This window comes from Ornithorhynchus anatinus, chromosome 1, assembly GCF_004115215.2.
Source record: "Ornithorhynchus anatinus isolate Pmale09 chromosome 1, mOrnAna1.pri.v4, whole genome shotgun sequence".
NCBI lineage: Eukaryota > Metazoa > Chordata > Mammalia > Monotremata > Ornithorhynchidae > Ornithorhynchus > Ornithorhynchus anatinus.
The window spans coordinates 119,459,679-119,480,574 of record NC_041728.1 but is presented as its reverse complement, the minus strand read 5'-3'; the positions used below and the strand labels follow the sequence as shown (position 1 = coordinate 119,480,574).

The 20,896-nt window shown below is 41.2% G+C and overlaps 1 protein-coding gene across 1 annotated transcript in view; it reads right to left on the bottom strand.

Moving 5' to 3' along the window:
• Positions 1-439: 439 nt before the first annotated feature.
• Positions 440-20,896, bottom strand: part of LOC100074858 (vesicle-associated membrane protein 2) — a 222,066-nt gene continuing 201,609 nt past the window's right edge. Inside the window, exons 3-5 of the mRNA XM_029052046.2 lie at positions 14,938-15,096; positions 13,300-13,351; positions 440-2,751 (exon numbers count right to left, since the gene is read on the bottom strand). Of these exons, the coding sequence (XP_028907879.1) occupies positions 2,735-2,751; positions 13,300-13,351; positions 14,938-15,096 (228 nt within the window). The 3' untranslated portion in view covers positions 440-2,734. The remainder of the gene's footprint in view (positions 2,752-13,299; positions 13,352-14,937; positions 15,097-20,896) is intronic.

Genomic DNA, 20,896 nt, shown 5'->3' with positions numbered 1-20,896 from the left:
AACCCTGAGTCTGTAGAATGTTACTCTTACATCAGATCAGTGAGTCTGCAGTAAACAAGACATTCTATAAGCACTGAAGTGCTTCAGTTACTTTTAAAATGATGTTTCTACTCTATTGAGGCTGTGGGCATTCTTCATTTCTGCAACATTAAGTGATAAGTGTAAAATAAAGCCATAAGCAGGCAAAAATAAAGCCCTTGAGTTAGTCATTGCTTAGTCACTCTTCAGGGTTGGCTCTTCTTGAGAGGAATGTTACAAATTGAACTGGTTATTTGCCTTTTTTGGCATGCATGCCATCAGCTGTATATTTTGGATGTTTAAGGCAAAAATACACAGCTGCCATCAGCCACGTATTTTGAATGTTTAAGGCAAAATTGTATCAATATGCATGAAGGTGGTAATGAAAGCATGCAAAAGTCAGGAAATGCAAAAGCTACAGTTTTCATAAAATTGTTTCTCTCGTTACGTGTGTTATAGGTACATCACTCCACTCAACCATTAAGAAAATAGCAACATATCTCCGCTATAAAAACCATAGGTCCATTTCTGCTTTTCAGTGCTTACCTCCCAAACATCACTTTATTATTTGTTTCCTTAGAATTTCAGGATAATTTTTTTTAAAGAACAAATAGAAGAAGCTATTAGGCTAATGAACAAAAATAACACTTCATGGAAGAACAAGGAGAGAAACAAAACCACCAAAGTCTAATTCAAAACTCTTGGGAATGTGTAAAAATGGGTTGAAAAACGTTAGTATTCAAAATGGAAATTCACTTTGCATTTCTTCATCTGGGTGCCTCCCAATGCCTTTTAAGGAAAAACTTTCCATTTGTGAAACTGACCTCTGTGAACTGGAGTCTTCTATTTTTTTTTTTCTTTCCAATTTAGGTAGTACCTATTCTTCAATAAGGGGTGTGTAGTTAGGGCGGATTTCAAAGGATGACTCTCTCCCACTTCTCCCTTTATTCACAGTTAAATTTGTGCTTTCAGAACCTTAGAGACCTAAAAAGGTTCATGAGAGAGAACTGTGCTCTAAATAAGTTAAATTGCAGGCACATAGAAGGTACCAATGACCATTCATTTCAAGGTGTAAATTGGCCATTTATCCTACATGAAGCCAAATGCAGGTGCAACTAATTTACACCTTGAAAAAGATCTCAAAGTGCTCTAGTAAAAATGCCAGCCCTCAAAAAGGAACTGCTTCTTAGTGGTGGACCAAAAAAAAAAAAAGTCCTCTGGTTAAAAGGATTTTTCCCCGATGTTTTAGGTAGCCTAAAAGCAGCTGAGTAGATTTGTTTTTAACTTTAAGAATATAGATTGTGATTTGCTTAGAAGAAACATCAAAACTTCCAACTCTGGAAATGATATATTTTCTTTCTTTTCAGAAGAAGTTATGTGAGTGCAAATAAGATAGAACTCCAGTAGTTTTAACCCCTTGACTGTAAATTCTGCTACTACTAAAGTTGGTTTAAACTATGTTTGTGCTATGGAATTATAGAACTAGATTTACCCTGAAGTTACTTACAAATGAATCATGGATGTATAGTAGCCAAGAGAAAAATGAAGTATCAATTTTTAGAGACACTGGACTTGCAATATCAGCCAGTAGGAACTTAGACCTTGTGGTTATTACAGAAGGACACTGTTTCAAAAAGCCAGACTCCATTTAAAAAAAAATCTGTTTGTGGAGGCTATTCAAATAAAATCATTCTGGTGGCTCTCAGGTCAGCTGCAAACATATCATTTTGACCATGTGTACAGCTCTGTCAAGGTTAAATTGGGTGGTCCCTTTATTCATCCCCTCCTCCAAGCCCCACAGCACTTATATATCTGTAATTTTATATATTTGTATTAATGTCTGTCTTCCTCTCTAGACTGTAAGCTCGCTGTGAGCAGGGAATGTGTTGGTTTTATTATTATAGTGTACTCTCCCAAGTGGTTAGTACAGTGGCCTACACACAGTAAGTGTTGGATAAACACGATTGACTGACTGACAGGTCCATTTGCTCCAGGTTGAGGTTTTTGACTTGCACAGGCAGGAGACCTGTGGCTGGACCTGGTTATGTCTGCAGTGATGCTGGGGAGGGGAGAGTGGATGAACAGAGGCTAATACAGCCCAGGACTGAAATGTAGTCCTGAGGGAGGAGGGGCCAGAGGCCAGAGGCAACCAAAAGGCAGTGGAATCCTAATCAGCCTGAAGGCCCTTTATTCCAGCACAAGCTGACCACCTGGTCAGAAAGAAAATAGGAAGTCAGAGTGTGCCTGGGCTTCAGGGGAGAAGCTATCTGAAAGAAAAGTAAGTGTTATTTTTAGCTAACATACAAATTTGAATCGATCTTTGAAAATTAAAAAAGAAAATCAACCCCAAAAGTATACTTTTTTGCTGTAAACGCTTTCAGCTGCTGTGTGCTTTCTAAAGAGAGAGCAGCAAACTCGGTGATTCTTGGAAAAGTTAAAAACGTTTACCATGAAGTGTGTTTTCTGCAGGTCAGTGTGGGCACATTTTAAGACACGGTAATTCGACAGTAATATATGGTCACGGAACTACTTGGCAGTATTTAGCTGGTACAAGTTCTTACAAAAACAATGTAACACTAAACACACCACACACTTCATACGGATAATTACAGGCCGACCCCAAACACCAGGAGTGAAAAAGCAGAGTCCAATGAAAGAACATCAGAAAAGAGGTGGATATAAACCAAGCCATGCTGTTTTCACATCTCCAAGATTTTCAGGTGGAGAAATAAACTAAAAGAGAGAGAAAAACAATTAGTCTTAAATACAGTATAGCCTAAGAGAAAGCATGTAAGTGTGAATGCACAATAAACCATCTGGAATTCTGCTCTGCCCATTACTGACTCCTTTCCCTCAATTTTAATTTAACTTGGATTCAATAAAGTAGAAGAAAGTGAAAAATTTAGGTCTTTTTAGCTAGCTATGAATAAAGTGGAGCTCATTTAGATTGTTTTTCATGGGACTGAGAAACTGAGAAGTTCAAAGGAAGATATTTTAAAATTCAGGGAAAAGTTGCTTTCATTCATTCACTCGATCATATTTACTGAGCACTTACTGTATGCAGAGCACTGTATTAAGCACTTGGAAGAGTACAATATAATAAACAGATACATTCCCTGCCCACAATGAGTTTACAGTCCAGAGGAGATGGTCGATGATCCTTTGGCTAAGACTTCATTTTTTTATTTTCTACTTTGGTTAAATGGTGGGAATGAATAATGAATTCTCCCCGTCAGAGTCAGATTAATGCAGGAGCTCCCAAAGCTGATGCTAAGAGCTCGTTGTGGGCAGGAATGTGTCTGTTGTTCTAGCATACTCTACCCAGTGCTTAGTACAGTGCTTTTCTCACAGTAAATAATAAATGAGATTGAATGAATGAATGAATACTCTGGGGCCCTAGCTAGGATGGGGGCCCCCAAAACCCAATCAATCATATTTATTGAAAATTTACTGTGTGCAGAGCACTGTACTAAGCACTGGGGAAAGTATGCACCTGGCCCACATGGAGCTTACAGATTAGAGCAGAAAACAGACATTGAAATAAATTACAAATAATGGAAATGGCAGAGTGTGAGGAGCTCTAGTATAGTCCTTGGCACATAGTAAGCTTTTAACAAATATAATAATAATAATAATAATATGTGCATAGGTTCTGTGGGTCTGAAGGCAGAGTGAATATCAAGTGCTGAAGGGGTACAGATCCAAATGCATAGAAGATGCAGAAGAGAGGGCATATAGCGAAAATGATAGCTTAGGCAGGAAAGGCATCTTGGAGGAGATGTGATTTTAAGAGGCCTCTAGAGAGACAGCTTGGCTCAGTGCAAAGATCCTGGGCTTCAGAGTCAGAGGTCATGGGTTCGACTCCCAGCTCTGCCACTTGTCAGTTGTGTGACTGTGAGCAAGTCACTTAACTTCTCTGTGCCTCAGTTACCTCATCTGCAAAATGGGGATTAACTGTGAGCCTCACGTGGGACAACCTGATTACCCTGTATCTACCCTAGCACTTAGAACAGTGTTCTGCACATAGTAAACGATTAACAAATACCAACATTATTATTATTATTATGTAGAGAAGCAGCATGGCCTAATGGATAGAGCACAGGCCTGAGAGTCAAAAGGACCTGGGTACTAATCCCAGCTCTGCCATTTCTCTGCTGTGTGACCTGGGGCAAGTCACTTCACTTCTCTGTGCTTCAGTTATCTCATCTGAAAAATTGGGATTGAGACTGTGAGCCCCATGTGAGACATGGATTTTGTCCAGCCTCATTACTTTGTTTCTACCCCAATGCTTAGTACAGAGTCTGGCACATAGTAAGCACTTAATAAGTACTATTAAAAAAAAGATAGAGTGGTGATTTGTCGTAGATGACGGAGGATGTGGGCAAGGGGTCAGTAGTGAGATGAATGAGATGGAGGAAGAGTGAGTAGGTTGGTGTTAGAGGAGCAAAGTATGAGGATTAGCAAGGAATGTAAGTGGGGGAGAGCTGATTGAGGGTCCTAAAGATGATGGGAAGGAGTTTCTGTTTGCTGTAGGGATGGATTGGCAAGAGTTGGAGGGATTTAATATTGTCATTCTAGACTGTGAGCCCATAGGATAGGGATTGTCTCTATTTGTTGCCAAATTGTACCTTCCAAGCGCTAGTACAGTGCTCTGTACACAGTAAGCACTCAATAATTACAATTGAATGAATGAATGAATGAATGTCATTGAATTCTGCTACTTAGAATCTTGTCCAGCAAAATTCAAGGGTTGACAACCACTGGAAAACAATCAGACTGACTGACCGATCTTGGACAAAGAGGTCTGATTTTTGGATTGAAACTGTTTCATGACACTCTAGAAAAATGCATGGAGTAGGATGGCTGGTACTTTTCCATTCTCACAGGCCTCTTTTTGGAGAGATGAGCACATTCGTGGCTTGGGTCCAACATTTATATAAACAATCCTGTCTCCGAAAGATTTCATAAGGATGTTTTCATAAGCAAGCAATCCCCTCCATCCTGATTGTTGGAGGAGTACAATGTGCAATCTGATTGTGTGGAATTAATGTTCACCCAGACACACGATATGTCTTGCTGACCCATGACATCTTTTCTGGACTACTGGAAACCTTGTTTGTTTGAGTAAGCTTCTGCTGGGCTATCTGATGCTGAAATAAATAAAGGTCTAACGGCTGGTGCTTCCCTCGAGGTTATATAAAAGAAACTAGAAATACTTATGAATGTTTCCTCTTGAATATATCAATTTTTAATAAAGTTATGTAACCTGAAAATGTTTAGTCATAGTTTGGAGACTCAAAAGCCTTTCCCCATGCTGGCATTTAGGGAGAGTTACAGGCTGAGCTGATGGAGGGAGGGAGAGGGAACTCTGGACTGGGGCGGCAACAACTTTAATGGCATCTAAACTGTTTAATGTACTTTCATTTCCGCATGCACATTCAGATCAACTGGCTCACTTTGGTCTCAGAAATAACCGTGAGTTTTTGGAGGGCAGGAATACGTGTGGGGTAGTGGAAAGAGCATGGGATGGGGAGACAGAGGATCTGGGTTCTAATCCTAGCCCTGCCACGTGTCAACTGTGTAACCTTGGGTAAGTCACTTAATTTCTCTGTGCTTCAGTCTCCTCATCTGTAAGAGGGGTATTAAAACAATGAACCCCATGTGGGTAGGATAAGGACTCTGTCTAACCTAATTATATTATATCTACTCCAGTGCTTCGTACAGTGCATGGCACATAGTAAATGCTTAATGAATGCCACTATTATTATCATGAGTATTGTTATTACCATTATTTTCATTATTATTATTATTATTATTTGTTAGGCCTATGGCAGTGAGAAAGCAGTTGATGTCTCTGTCCAAAGTTCTCCATCTTTCACCCTCTCCAGAGTGGAGGTGGGCTACTATCTTTGGACCTGGATGGGTTGAGCGTGGGTGGGGAAATGATGCTGTCCAGATGGATTCATTCATTCATTCATTCATTCATTCATTCATATTTACTGAGCTCTTACTGGGTGCAGAGCACTGTACTAAGCTCTTGGGAGAATAGAATAGAACAATAAACAGAAACATTCCCTGCCCACAAGGATGCTCTGGACCTCCCTGACATCACTTTCTGCCCAGGGATTCAAGTATCTCAAAGACATAGAGGGGCAGACATTATGTCCTCCATTTTACATAGGCAGGAACTGAGGGACAGAGAGGTTATTCACCACATCCAATCTGTCACCAAAACCTGCCGGTCTTGACTTCACAACATTGCCAAGATCTGCTGTTTCCTCTGCATCCAAACTGCTACCTTGCTGGTACAAGCTCTCAAAATATCCTGACTGGATTATTGCATCTGACTCCTCTCTGATCTCCCATCCTCCTCTCTCTCCCTGTTCCAGTCTATACTTCATTCCACTGCCCAGATTACCTTTCTACAGAAAAGCTCTGGGCATGTCACTCCCCTCCTCAAAAACCTCCATTGGTTTCCCATGAACCTTCGCAAGAAACAAAAACTCCTCACTCTCGGCTTCAAAGCTCTCTGCTCCTCTGCCGCTAATCTCTTCACGGTGCCTCATTCTAGCCTGTCCCACCCTTGACCCCTGGCCCACTTCCTATCATTGACCTGGAATGCCCTCCCTCCTCACATCTGCCAAACTAACTCTCTTCCCCTCTTCAAAGCCCTACTGAGAGCTCACCTCCTCCAGGAGACCTTCCCAGACTGAGCCCTCCCTTTCCCTCCACCCCTCCTCCCCTTCCCATTTCCCTTCTCCCTCCCTCTGCTCTACGCCCTTCCCCTCCCCACAGCACTTGTGTTTATTTGTATAATTTATTACTCTATTTTATTAATGATGTATATATACCTATGATTTATAGGTATTATATTTATCTTGATGCCTATTTGTTTTGTTTTTCTGTCTCCCCCTTTTAGACTGTGAGCCCGTTGCTAAGCAGGGATTATCTCTATATGTTTTATCTCTATACAGTGCTCTGCACACAGTAAGCACTCAATAAATACGATTGAATGAATGAATGAATGAATGAATTATGTAACACAATAGGTCAGTGATAGGCCTGAGATCAGAATCCAGGTCTCCAGATTTCCAGATCATAGCATTTTACATTGGATCATGCTGATTCCCTCTGTCATCTATGAGGGCATTTCACTTATTAGACAGAAGTTCCTTAATTAAACTCCTTCCTAATAATTTCCCATGAAAAGGATGTTCTGAGGATTTGGGGGTGTAAACAAAATAGCCACCATCCAATTGAAAAAGAAGTGGATGAAATGATGAAGAAGAGCATAGTATTTTCAGAGATCTACAGGGGCTACAGGAAGTGATTGATGAAGGAGAGGAGAGAGATTTTAGTGGCAAAAGAGACTTGGGCCATCACTGTGGAGAAGGAGTAGTGTAGTCAGTCGACCTTATTTATTGAGCGCTTATTGTGTACAGAGCACTGTACCAAGCACTTGGCAGAGTATAATGAAACAGTATAACAGACACATTCCTTGCCCACAACAAGCTTACAGTCTAGAGGGGAAGACAGACATTAATATAAATAAATAAAATCATAGATATGTATATAAGTGCTGTGGGACTGGGAGGAAATAAAGGGAACAAGTCAGGACAACACAGAAGGGAGTGGAAGAAAAAGAAAAGAGTACTTAGGGAAGGCCTCTTGGAGGAGATATACCTTCAATAAGCTTTGAAGGGAACTAACAAATTTTCAGAGTTGTGCTGAGGAATTGTTTCTCATCTAGCAGTTGTCGAGAACATGGTGAGTTCTGGACTGGAGCACCCTATTTTACGGGTCGAAATGGATTTTGTGGGTTTTGTCTCTTCCTCTCCAACTCCTCCAAATCCTGCTGAAACCCTAATCAGGTGGGGAAATGCCAAGAGCCTTGGCCAACATGGTGACAATTTGGATGGAAGCTCTGCAGCATTTCTAGAATCCACCCCTTCTCTTTGCACACTGCCACCATATTGCTTCCCAAACCATTTTTTCCAGAACATTATTCTGGGCATGTCCCCACTCCTCAAGAACTTCCAATGGTTGCCTATCCCTCTCCGTATCAAGCCTTCTTTCCCCTTTTTTCCCCTCATTCTCCCACTACACCTCAGCCCACATGCTTCATTCCTTTCGATTCAACCTCCTTTCTGTGCCTTGCTCTCATCTCTCTTGCTACCAATCTTGTGTTCATGCTCTCCTTTCTGTTTGGAACCTCCTCCCCCTTCACATCTGGCAGATCCTCCTTCAAAGTCTTTCTGAAATCACATCTCCTCTAGGAGCCCCTCCGTGATTAATCTGGTATCTACCATAGCTCTTCAAACAGTACTTGGCACATAGCACTTAACAAGTACTCATCTGCTCAACTGTATATATTTTCATTACCCTATTTATTTTGTTAATGAGATGTACATCACCTTGATTCTATTTATTTGCTATTGTTTTAATGAGATGTTCATCCCCTTGATGTTATTTATTGCTATAGTTTTTGTCTGTCTGTCTCCCCCGATTAGACTGTAAGCCCATCAAAGGGCAAGGACTGTCTCTATCTGTTACTGATTTGTACATTCCAAGCGCTTAGTACAGTGCTCTGCACATAGTAAGCGCTCAATAAATACTATTGAATGAATGAATGAATGAACAAGTACTATTATTACATTATATATATATGTTATATATATTATAAATGTTAAATAATAATAATAATAATAATAATCTATCATTCCCACCCTATATATCATGACTTTAGCTTGAGAAGCAGCATAGTATAGTAGATAGAACATGGGCCTGGGAGTCAGAAGGTCATAGGTTCTAATCCTGGCTCTGCCACTTGTCTGCTGTGAGTTTGGGCAAGTTCTGTTTACTTCTCTGTGCCTCAGTTACCTCATCTGTAAAACAGGAATTGAGACTGTGAGCCTCACGTAAAACAGGGATATTGTTCATCCCGGTTTGTTTGTATCCAACCCAGAGATTGGTACAGTGCCTGGCACATAATAAGTGCTTAACAAATACCATAATTGTTTTTATTCAGCACTTAGCACAGTGCCAACGCTTAGTACAGTGCCTGGCACATAGTCAACCCTTAACAAATACCATAAGAAAACATGCAAGAAGGCCCTTTGGAGTTGACCGCAATGAGACTAAGGCAAGATTAAAGGAACACTAATTGACCTCCCAAGGTCCTCTCTTGTTAAACTACAAGAATTGTGGTTGATTTGATTTGTAGGAAATGTAGTCAACAATGACATCCCACTACTTCTATGAATTCTATTCACGCTCCTATGCTAAGAGGAGCCAGAGTTTGGGGACTCTGTTTCCCCTCTGGCCCTATGATTCCAGAATCTAAAGAAAGCTGTGTGATCTTGGGCAAGGTGACTCCTCATCTGTAAATTGGGAATTCAATACTTGTTCTCCTTCCTACTTAGACTATGAGCCCATATGAAACAGGGACTAAATTTATTTGTATCTCCCCCAGCTCTTGGAACTATGCTTGGTACATATTAAGTCCTTAACAGATACAATAGTAATAATAAAAAAGCAATAGTAGTAATAATGATAATGTTCTTGAAGATTATACAACTTAATGTTACAATAATAGCAAATCATATAAGCTCCTTGAGGACAGGGATCATGTCTTCTAACTCTTTTGAATTTTCCAAATCCTTGATAGAGTGTTCTGCACAAAAATAGACACTCAATAAAGGCTATTGATGACTAATCATAGTAATATGTATAATCACATGGCAATTTTTAAGTCACTCAAAGCACTAAACTTCATTATTTCTTCGTGCAACCTCTTTATGGATGAACACGAAGTGGGTGCCGTGTGTGCTAAGAAGCTTAGCCTAGCTCTCACTTTAGATAGTTTCATTTCACTCATTCAATTGTTTTTATTGAGCACGTACCATGTGTAGAGACTGTACTAAGTGCTTGGGAGAATATGAACTCATTTCAAATTATTTGTTATTTGAACAAGGTGGTTGTAGGAAATAGGACCTGTGGAATTGTGAGGGAAGTAAAATAATTCCAAAGAGGAAACCATTCACAAAGAACACTTCTGGCCCTGAGCAATAGCAAAGAATTTAGACCATATTAAGTAAGCAAGTGGGACAACACTAGTTCTTTTGTTTGCTTTGGGAGGAAGAAGGAATACAGACCCATTTTTAGACAACAGAGACTTTTGGCCCTATTCTCTTTGCAGAGGAGACTGAAACCTATTCAAGTCTGTGGAGTGGTGGATGCTTAAATACCCCTTCATAGCCCAAGGCAGGGTGTGGAGAAGTAATGCTTCTGGTACCACTGATACCCTAATAATAATAATATTTGTGGTATTTGTCAAGCTCTTACTATGTGCCAAACACTTTCCTAAGTGCTGGGGTAGATCCAAAGTAATCAGGGCGGACACAGTCCCTGCCCACATGGGGCTCACAGTCTTAATCCCCATTTTCCAGATGAGGGAACTGAGACCAGAGAAGTGAAATGACTTGCCCAAGGTCACACAGATAGAAGTAGAACCCAGGCTAACTTCTGATTTCCAGGTCCATGCTCTTTCCACTAGGCCAAGCCACTTGAGGAGGGTTCAAGGGAGGCCCTGAAGTGGGGCCAGGAAATGTTCCCCCCACCACCACCCCAACACACACAAAGACACACACACACACACACAAACACACAAACACACTCAGAATTCTTTGAGCCGGCTAGCAGGGACATCCCTGAATGGTTGAGTCTCAGGGCAGGAGAAGAAATCCCAGCCATCTCACCCTTTGGGAAGCCCTGCCACTCTCCAGGGTCCATATCTGGATTGGAGCAGAACCCTCTTGCCCAGGTTAAGATGCATTTTTGCTTCTGGGGCAGCTCTTGGGACTCTCCTAGCTTGGAAGCCAACTTAGACTAGGACAGGCAGGGCAGGGGTGTTGATGGGCTGAAGTGATGGAAAAGCAGTGTGGTCTAATGGGAGCACAGGACTGGGAGTCAGAAGGACCTGGATTCTATTCTTAGCTCTGCCACTTGTCTGCTGTGTGAACTTGGGCAAGTCACTTAATTTCACTATAAATCAGTTACCTCAACTGTAAAATGGGGTTTAAGACTGTGAACCCCATGTGGGACACGGAATATGTCCACACCAGTGCTTAGAACAGTACCTGGCACATAGTATGTGCTTAAAAAATACCATTAAAAATAAGTGCCCTAGACTAAAAATACTGCCTTGGTGGTGATTTCTTGACCAGGAGCTTACCATCATCAGCTTGAATGGGGGCCTGCTGAGAACTATATAGAAACTGTCCTTCTGCCATCATCATCATCATCATCATCAATGGCATTTATTGAGCACTTTCTGTATGCAGAGCACTGTACTAAGTATTTGGGACAGTACAACAGAGTTGGGAGACACTTTCCCTGCCTCTAATGAAATTACATTCCGGAGAAGCAGCATGGCTCAGTGGAAAGAGCCCGGGCTTAGGAGTCAGAGTCATGGGTTCTAATCCAGGCTCCGCCGCTTGCCAGCAGTGTGACTTTGGGCAAGTCACTTAACTTCCCTGTGCCTCAGTTACCTCATCTGTAAAATGGGGAGTAAAACTGTGAGCCCCTCATGGGACAACCTGATCTCCTTGTATCCTCCACAGAGCTTAGAACAGTGCTTGGCACATAGTAAGCACTTAACAAATACCACCATTATTATTATAGAGGGGGAGATGGACATTACTATAAATAATAAATCATTTATGATGTATGATTTATAGCTATGTACATAAGTGCTGTGGGGTTGAGGATGGGGTGAATATCAAATGCCCAAAGGATACAGATCCAAATGCACAGATGATGCAGAAAAGATAGGGAGCTGGAGAACATAAAGCTTAATCAGGGAAAGCCTACTGGAGTTGTGACAGGAATAATGATTTGATGGTATTTGATGATTTGAGTGGCGGTCTGCCTTATAGAGAGGCGGAAGGAGTTCCAGGCCAGAGGGAGGATGTGGGAATGGGTCAGTGGGGAGATAGATCAGAACGGAGCACAGTGAATGAGCTGGCTCTAGAGGATCAAAGCGTGTGGGCTGGGCTGTAATAGGAGAGCAGAGAGGTGAGGTGGGGGTGGGGCGAGCTGATTGACTGCTTTAAAGTGGATGGCAAGAAGTTTCTGTTTGATGAGGAGATGGATGAGCAACCAGTGGAGGTTCTTGAGGAGTGGGGAAACATTGACTGAATATTTTTGTAGAAAAATGATCCATGCAGCAGAGTGGAAAAGTACGGACCAGAGTGGGGAAAGACAGGAGGCAGGGAGATCAGCAAGGAAGCAGATGGAGTAGTCAAGACAGGTTAGGATAAATGCTTGGATCAGAGTAGAAGCAGTTTGAATGGAGAGGAAAGGGTGGAATTTAACAGTGTTGTAAAGGTATCCCTTCAGAGTACTGTAAGTAGCATGGCCTAGTGGAAAAAGCACGGGGTTGGGAATAAGAGGACCTGGGCTCTAATCCCAACCCCACCACTTTCCTGCTCTATGACCTTGAACAAGTCATTTCACTTCTCTGTATTTCAGTTCCCTCATCTGCAAAATGGGGATTCAATACCATTCTCCCTCCTACTTAGGCTGTGTGTCCCATGTGGGAGTTACTTCTCTTGAATCTACCCTAATTAAAGCTTAGCATAGTGCTGGGCACATAGTAAGCACTTAACAAATATCACAATTATTATTAGCTGCTGGTGCATTTCCTATCATTGCACCCTATTCTTGCTGGCCAATAAAGCTTCCCTGATTGTTGTGAATGAGTAGCATAGTGGACCTTGAGCATAATGGAGCCATAAAAAAATGCCTAAAAGTTGGGTTTGAGGAAAACAGATTTTTCAGAAAAGATATGACTCTGTCTTCAGTGGATTCCTTTGGGCGTGAATCCTGTAGTGAGGAACAAGGGATGGATGTAACTCATTCTGGCAAATTTGTTCAAACTGTTGGCCAAAAATAATGTACTTCTTGTTTGAACAGTCCAATGTTTGTTGATATTTTCTTCAGAAGAAAATAAACCAGAAAATAAGCATAGTGAGACTTGCATTACAAATAAAAAAGTGTGCATATATTGGAGATTTCTTTACACAATCAACTGGTTGCTCTGTTTGAAATGGAGGAAGGTCGAAAGAAATCGAATGAAATTCTCATTTTTTTTTCCTCCTTTCCTTCCTGCTGATAGTGCTGACCTCACCAGAACCCAATAGCTAAATAACTTCGAGCCCTGGAGAGAAAAAGACTCTAAATAAGTCAATAAACTAATCAATTAAAAGAAAACATACTTACTTATAATTATGATAAGAACGATTGCACATATTATACCCAGGATGATCATCATCTGTGGAAGAGAGAGGTAAGAACATCAGGCAGGAAATTAATTGCAATGGAATAATATGATACATAGGTCAGTCTGGAATTCTTATGCAGTTTATAATGTTCTTATTAATGTCCTAATGTTCTTTTGGCAGAATTGGAAAGGCAGAAAGGAATCTATCTGCTTTGGTATGCCTTACTCTACCTATGACTAGAATGAAAAAGCATTTAGTTTTAAATTCTGGTTTTGTAGCTTAGCTGGTTTGTTTTGTCATTATTTTTCTTGTCCACCACCTCAATTTGTGGGATTGATTTGTTATTCAGGGAGGTTACATTTTATAAAGGAAGAAAGTACAGTTCTCCTTCCCTTTTGGCTAAAGAACAAGCTGGTGAAAATGCTTCCCACAGCTTCAGACTGACTCATATATCCCTAGTGCTTAGCTCACTGCCTTATTCTTGTGTATAAACCATGATTAAGGAATGACCAAAATAATCCTGAATCATGAAGCAATTTGTGTACAATAATATCTAACCATTAAACATATGAAAAATAGCCTTGGCATTAGGCAAAAACACGTGTTTATCATGTTTCCCAACTCTTAATGAATCAACAATAAAAATCATATAATTGCCAGCAAATCCTGCCTCAATCGCTTATTTATCTCTCTTTTTAATTTTCAGTTGAAAATTCACAATAGAAAATCATTTCTGGAAAGCCGTTTCTTCCGGTGAATTGTGTTGTGGTAGAACCGGAAAAGCGCACGTGCTTAGCTGGTTAGTTGAATTCCGGTTGGTCCATTCATTAGATTTTTTTAAGTAGAGCAATTGAAAATCAGGGATATGAGAGTTATTTGAGGCATGGATCTTTTTGAAGTACTGGCAGTGTCGTCATAATTCAGAATATCAGAAAGGAGTGTGGAAAAAAAATCTGAGGGGACCGGTCACTATGTGGGAACCCTCCCATCTTAAAAGGCCTCTGATCCTCTGATCCGGAATGACATAGAGATGGGGTCTGAACCATCAAGGTCTGCTAGTGTTGACTCTTCACTCCAGTGGTCAGTAGCCCCAAAATAGGAAGGCTCAGTTCTTTCTGAGTGGGCAAGTGTTCATATTCCCAGACAAGCTACTTTAGCCTGTGGTCGAAAGCTTCCAAGAAGGTGAATAAAAGGTCAAACAGGTTTTTCACGAGCTAGGGGACCTGAAGAGAGCAAGCAGTTGTTGTAGTATCTGATGCATGCTAGTCAAAAGACAACATCTGGCGTTGAAATGAACACTTTATTTTTAAATCATTTGCAAAACCGGATGCAACCATAAAAAATGATCAAAACTAAGTATATGCAGAACTGAAGGGTTATTTTAGATTTATATACATTTCTTAAAGTCTGACCTCCCATATAACTAAAACTTAGAAGTTCTCTACAGAAGTGGAAATGTACACGGTTCACTAAATTTCACTAATATACATCCAGTGGTTTAAAAATAAAGTGTCATATTCTTTGATGTTAATGGAATGGCATCGTTTAAAAGCTAGATAAGTTTTGAAGATCAAACCTAGAGTAATGGAAGACTTAGCCGCAGCACTTGGGACACCAGGTAATTTATAGCATTTACCTTGCAATTTTTCCACCAGTATTTTCTCTTCAGTTTGGCCGCACTAGTTTCAAACTGCGAAGCCCCGGCTTGTAATGCATCTGCCCGATTGTCTAGTTCCGATAGCTTCTGGTCTCTTTCCAGAACCTTGTCCACGTTCACACGCATAATGTCCACCACCTGAAATGACATTGTTTACGTTGTAATTAATCAATCGGCCAATCAATGATATTTATTGAGCACATACTGTGTGCAGAGCACTGTACTAAGCGTTTGGAAGAGCACAATGTAACAGAGTTGACAGACATGTTACCCGCCCACAATGAGCTTACAGTCTAGAGGGAAGTTGGAGTGACAGTGGTTTTCACTTGTGTTCAAGGCCTCTGCTTTAATTATACCAGTAGGATAGCAATCAATCAATCAATCATTCATATTTATTAAGTGCTTGAGAGAGCACACTACAACAGAAGAATGGTGGAAGAGTTCCCTTCTCAAATGGAGCTTGTAGTCTAGACTGAAAGACAGATATTAATTTTAACAAATAAGCAATTTATAAAATCTGTTGAGTGTATCCTTTAGGTTATATTAATCTTAAAATAATTCACAAAAGATTAAACTTTTTGAGGGCAGGGATCATTTGTATTTAGTAATAGTAGTAGTAATTGTCTTAAAGTTATTTATTGAGCATCCATTATGCACTTGGACCTGTACCTTTTAAGCTCTTGATATGCACCCCATGCTCAGTCTCACAGCTGCACTTTTGTTCATATCTATAATTTACTTTAATTCCTGTCTCCCCATGTAGATGCTAAGCTTCTTGTGGGCAGGGAACATGTCTGGCAACTCTGTTGTGTTGTACTCTCTCAAGTGCTTAGTACAGTGCTCTACACACAGTAAGTACTCAAATGCCATTGCTTGATTGAATTAGTAGCTCACTGCTCTCAAGGAATTTATAATGTAGTGAGGAGATGGACTAGAACATTACAGATAGCAGGAAATAGTAGAAAAAATAAAATAAAGAAATAAGTGCTGCAGGGGCTCTCATGGCATAGTGGAGAGAGGACAGGCCTGGGAGTCAGCAGGTTGTGGGTTCTAATCCTGGATCTGCCACATGTCTTCTGTGTGACCCTTGGCAAATCACTGTACTTCTCTGTGCCTCAGTTACCTCATCTGTCAAATGGGAATTAAGACTGTGAGCCCCACAAGGGACAGGGACTGTGTCTGAGCTGATTTATTTGTATTCACCCCAGCAAATATCACAGTTACAAGAGAATAATAATGTTGGTATTTGTTAAGCGCTTACTATGTGCCAAGAACTGTTCTAAGCGCTGGGGTAGATACAGGGTAATCAGGTTGTCCCACGAGAGGCTCACAGTTAATCCCCATTTTACAGATGAGGTAACTGAGGCACAGAGAAGTTAAGTGACTTGCCCACAGTCACACAGCTGACAAGTGACATAGCCGGGAGTCGAACCCATGACCTCTGATTCCAAAGCCCAGGCTCTTTCCATTAAGCCACGCTGAAGCAGTGTGGCTCATTGGAAAGAGCACAGGCTTAGGAGACAGAGGTCATGGGTTCTAATCCTGGCTCCACCACCTGTCAGCTCTGTGACTTTGGGTAAGTCACTTAACTTTTTGGTGCCTCAGTTACCTCATCTATAAAATGGGGATTAAGACTGTGAGCCTCACGTGGGACAACCTGATCACCCTATATCTACCCCAATGCTTAGAACAGTGCTTGGCACATAGAAAGCGCTTAACAAATACCAACATTATTATTATTATTACTTTAGTGTTTAGGTAGCATTATAGTGCTGCCATGGAAGTAGCACTGAGAGGATTCTGAATTATTTGGGGAAGATCTCCTGGAGGAGTTGTGATTGCAGAAGGAGTTTGAACATGGGGAAAGCTGGGGTCTGTCATACATGAAGAGGGAGGGAATTCCAGGTGTGTGCAAGGGTATGAGAAAGAGGTCAGACTATAACAAGAAAACAAGATAGAGTGAGTAGGTTATCCTGAGAGGAAGCTGGAGTGAGGCAAGAGAATAAAGTGGATAAACAGAGGAAGCGAGGAGATTAAGTTCCTTAAAACCAATTTTCAGAAGTTTCTTCTTGATGTGGAGAGAAATACATACCTAAGAGAGATTTGTGAAGAACAGTGGTGTCTTCAGAACATTGTTTTAGGAAAATGATCTGGGAAGCCGAGTGAAATGTATAATGGAGAGAGGAGAGATTGGAAACAGGGAGATCATCAAGGAAGCTGATCAAGGTGAGATATGACAAGTGCCTGGATCAACATTGGTTCATATTTGGATGGAGAGGAAGAGGTGCATCTGTTCGCCATGCCAAGTCAAAACTCATGACCAGATCCATATCTTTATACTCTATTTCTTCCTCCTTACCTGTAATTCTATTTATTTATATATCTACAATTCTATTTATTTATACTGATGCCATTGATGTCTGTCTGCTTGTTCTGATATCTGTCTCCCCCTTCTCCCCCTTCTAGAGTGTTAGCCCATTGTGGGCAGGGATTGTCTCTTTTGCTGAATTGTACTTTCCAAGCACTTAGTAGAGTTCTTTGCATACAGTAACCATTCAATAAATACGATTGAATGAATGAATGAATAAATGAATGAATAATTGCTCTCTTTCACTAGATTGTAAACTCCTGGCGGGCAGGGATCATGTTTACTAAACTTACTGAACTCTCCTAAGTGCTTGGTACAGAACAGTGGCAGAATAGGTGCTGCCGATAGACAAGTGAGGTTGAAAGAAATACCCTTTGTCCTTCAGGGTAGCAGGAGAAATAGAGACTGAAAATATAGTCTCCCTTGAAGAAAGGGCCCCTGAAACTCTCAAAACAAGTCCAAAAGTTGCCAATTCTGGAGAAACAATGTTGGATGGGATGGGCCCTTAGTTCAATCCACTGTGGAATTTCCTGCCTTCTTGTTAAAAGGAATTTCCAAGGATTTCTCCTCCTTTAGAATGAAATCTCCTTGTGGGTAGGAATGAGTCTGCTGATTCTGTTGTATTGTGCTCTCCCAAGTGCTTAGTACAAATAGCAAGTGCTCAATAAATACGATTGATTGATCATTGAAGGAGAAAGAACTGACGGGATATGAAAACAGACTGAATATGGGGTTTGAAAGAAAGGAAAAGAGGAATAACAGATAATGCCAAAGTTATTAGCTTTAGAGTTGGAAAAGGTGATCATGGCCAGAGAGGGAGGATGAGAAGCAGGAGAGGACACTGACATTGAAGCCAAGGTTGATTAATGTTTCCAGAAAATTCCAAGTTCTAAGTTCAAGGAGGATTCGGATGGAGTAGAGGCCATTGTATATGTCCAGAAGGAGGTCATTGGTGACTTTAGAGAGGGCAGTTTCCATGGAGTGGAGGGGATATACTCCAGATGTAGATTTAGGAGTCATTCACACAGAAATGCTAGTTGGAAGTAGGGGAATTGTGATCATTACCCCAAAGGAGTAAATGTAAATTGAAAAAAGAAGAGGACCTTGAATAGAGCCTCCCACAGTTATGGGGAGGTGGGTGGAAGGCAGAGGAAGAAGTGATGAAAGAGAGACTGAAAAGAGTATACAGAAAAGTGAGAGGAGAAAACAGTGTCAAGTAAATAGAAGGTTAGGTAGTATTTCCTGGAGAAGTGAGTAGGAAGCCATTGGTGACCAGGAGTGTACTGTCTCAACTGAAAGAAGGTAGTGGAAGCCAGATTTTATGGGGTCAAGCAGGGAATTGGAGGAGAGGAAGTGGAGGCAGTAGTGTAGGCATACGATTCATTTAAGGTGTCTGGAAAGGAATGGGGGGAGGGAGATGAAGCACTTTGGAAGGAGCATGGCCTAATGGATAGAGCATGGGGCTGGGAATCAGAAGGACCTAGTCCTACTCTCGTCTCCTCCACTTGTCTGCTGGGTAACCTTGGTCAAGACACTTCACTTCTCTGTGCCTCAGTTACATCATTTGGAATTAAAACTGGCACATCGTAAGCACTTATCAAATACCACTATTACTTTTATTATGAAGCAACAGTTCGATGTTTCAATGGGACACAAAGAAGGCTAGGATAGAGATGGGCATATTTGAAGGCAGAAGGGATAGAACCATCAGAGAATGGGTGGTTGGAGGTGACAGTTAAGGAGAGAAGAAGAGTGGGCACAAATGCTTTAAAAAGGTGAAAAAGGATGGGATTAGAGGTACAGATGAAAAGAGTAGATTTTGAAAACAAATAGGAGAGTTTCGCTTGAAAGATGTCAAGAAGGGGAAGCCCTTGGCCTAATGCAAAGAATCTGGGCCTAGGAGTCAGAGGACCTGGGTTCTAATCCCAGCTCTGCCAATTTTTTGCTATGTGACTTGACTTCTCTGTGCCTCCATTTCCTCAACTGTAAAATAGGGATTAAATGCTTGTTTCCCTTCATCTCTTCTTCCCTTTCCTTGTTTCCTCATAATTAACTTGCACCTACCCCAGCATGTAGAACAGTGTTTGACATGTAGTAAGCTCTTAACAAATAACATTAAAAAAGGATGAAAGACTGGCTATGTGGACAGGAAGGAGATAGGGTGGCAAAGAGGTTTGATGGCTTCATTTCTGTCAACAAAGTAGTTGGTAAAATCACTGGGTCCAGACAGTGGGGTGGAGGGGATCTTTGGAAGTGTCTTTGAAGAGTTGAAGGTCTGGAATTGTTGGTGGGGGCAATGGTATGGAGGTTGATGAGGGAGGAGAAGTAGTGGAGCTAAGCACTAATTAATCAATTAATTAATTAATTAATATTTATTGAGCACTTACTGTACTCAAAGCACTGTACTAAGCTCTTGGGAGAATACAGTACAACAACAGACACATTACCTGCCCACAATAAGCTCACAGTCTAGAAGGGGAGACAGACATTAATATAAATAGTTAAATAAATTACAGTATATACATATGTGTTGTGGGGCTAAGAGGGAGGATGAATGGAGAGAACAAGTCAGGGTGATACAGAAGGGAGTGAGAGAAAAGGAAGTGAGGGCTTAGTCTGGGAAGGCCTCTTGGAGGTGATGTGACTTCAGTAAGGTTTTGAAGTGGGGGAGAGCAAGTATCTATCTGATAGAGAAGCAGCATGGCTTAGTGGAAAGAGCACGGACTTGGGAGTCAGAGGACGGGGGTTCCAATCCTGCCTCTGCCAGTTGTCTGTTGTGTGACCTTGGGCAAGTCACTTAACTTCTCTGTGCCTCAGTTACCTCATCTATAAAATGGGGATTAAAAAATGTGAGCCCCATGTGGGACAACCTGATTACCCTGTATTCCTCCCCCCCCTCAGTGCTTAGAACAGTGCTTGGCACATAGTAAGCACTTAAATACCATTATTATTATCATTATATGAGGAGACAGGGCATTCCAGGCCAGAGGTAGGGTATGGGCAAGAGGTCGACGGTGAGATAGACAAGAACAAGGTACAGTGAGAATGTTAACGTTAGAGGAATGAAATATGCACGCTGGGTTGTAGTAGGAGAGTGACAAGATGAGGTAGGAGGGGAAAAGGTGATTGAGTGCTTTAAAGCCAATGGCGAGGCATTTTTATTTGATGTGGAGGTAGATGGGCAACTACTTGAGTTTCCTGAGGAATGGAGATATATGGTCTGAACGTTTTTGAAGGAAAATGATCTGGGCAGCAGAGTGCAGTATGGACTAGAGTGGGCAGAGACAGGAGGCAGGGAGGTCAGCAAAGAGAGTGATACAATAATCAAGGTGGAATAGAATAAGTGCTTGCATTAAGGTAGTAGCAGTTTGGAAGAAGAAGAAGGGGTGGATTTTAGCCATGTTGTGAAGGTAGAACTGATAGGATTTAGTGATGGCTTGAATATGAGGATTGAGCAGAAGAGAGGGCAGAGATGATGAAAGCAGGCATGATTTTGAAGTTTTCCCACCAACTTTCTTTGGCGTGAGGTACAGGAGGAGAAGAAGCATACAGAGGTGGTGACCCATAGCT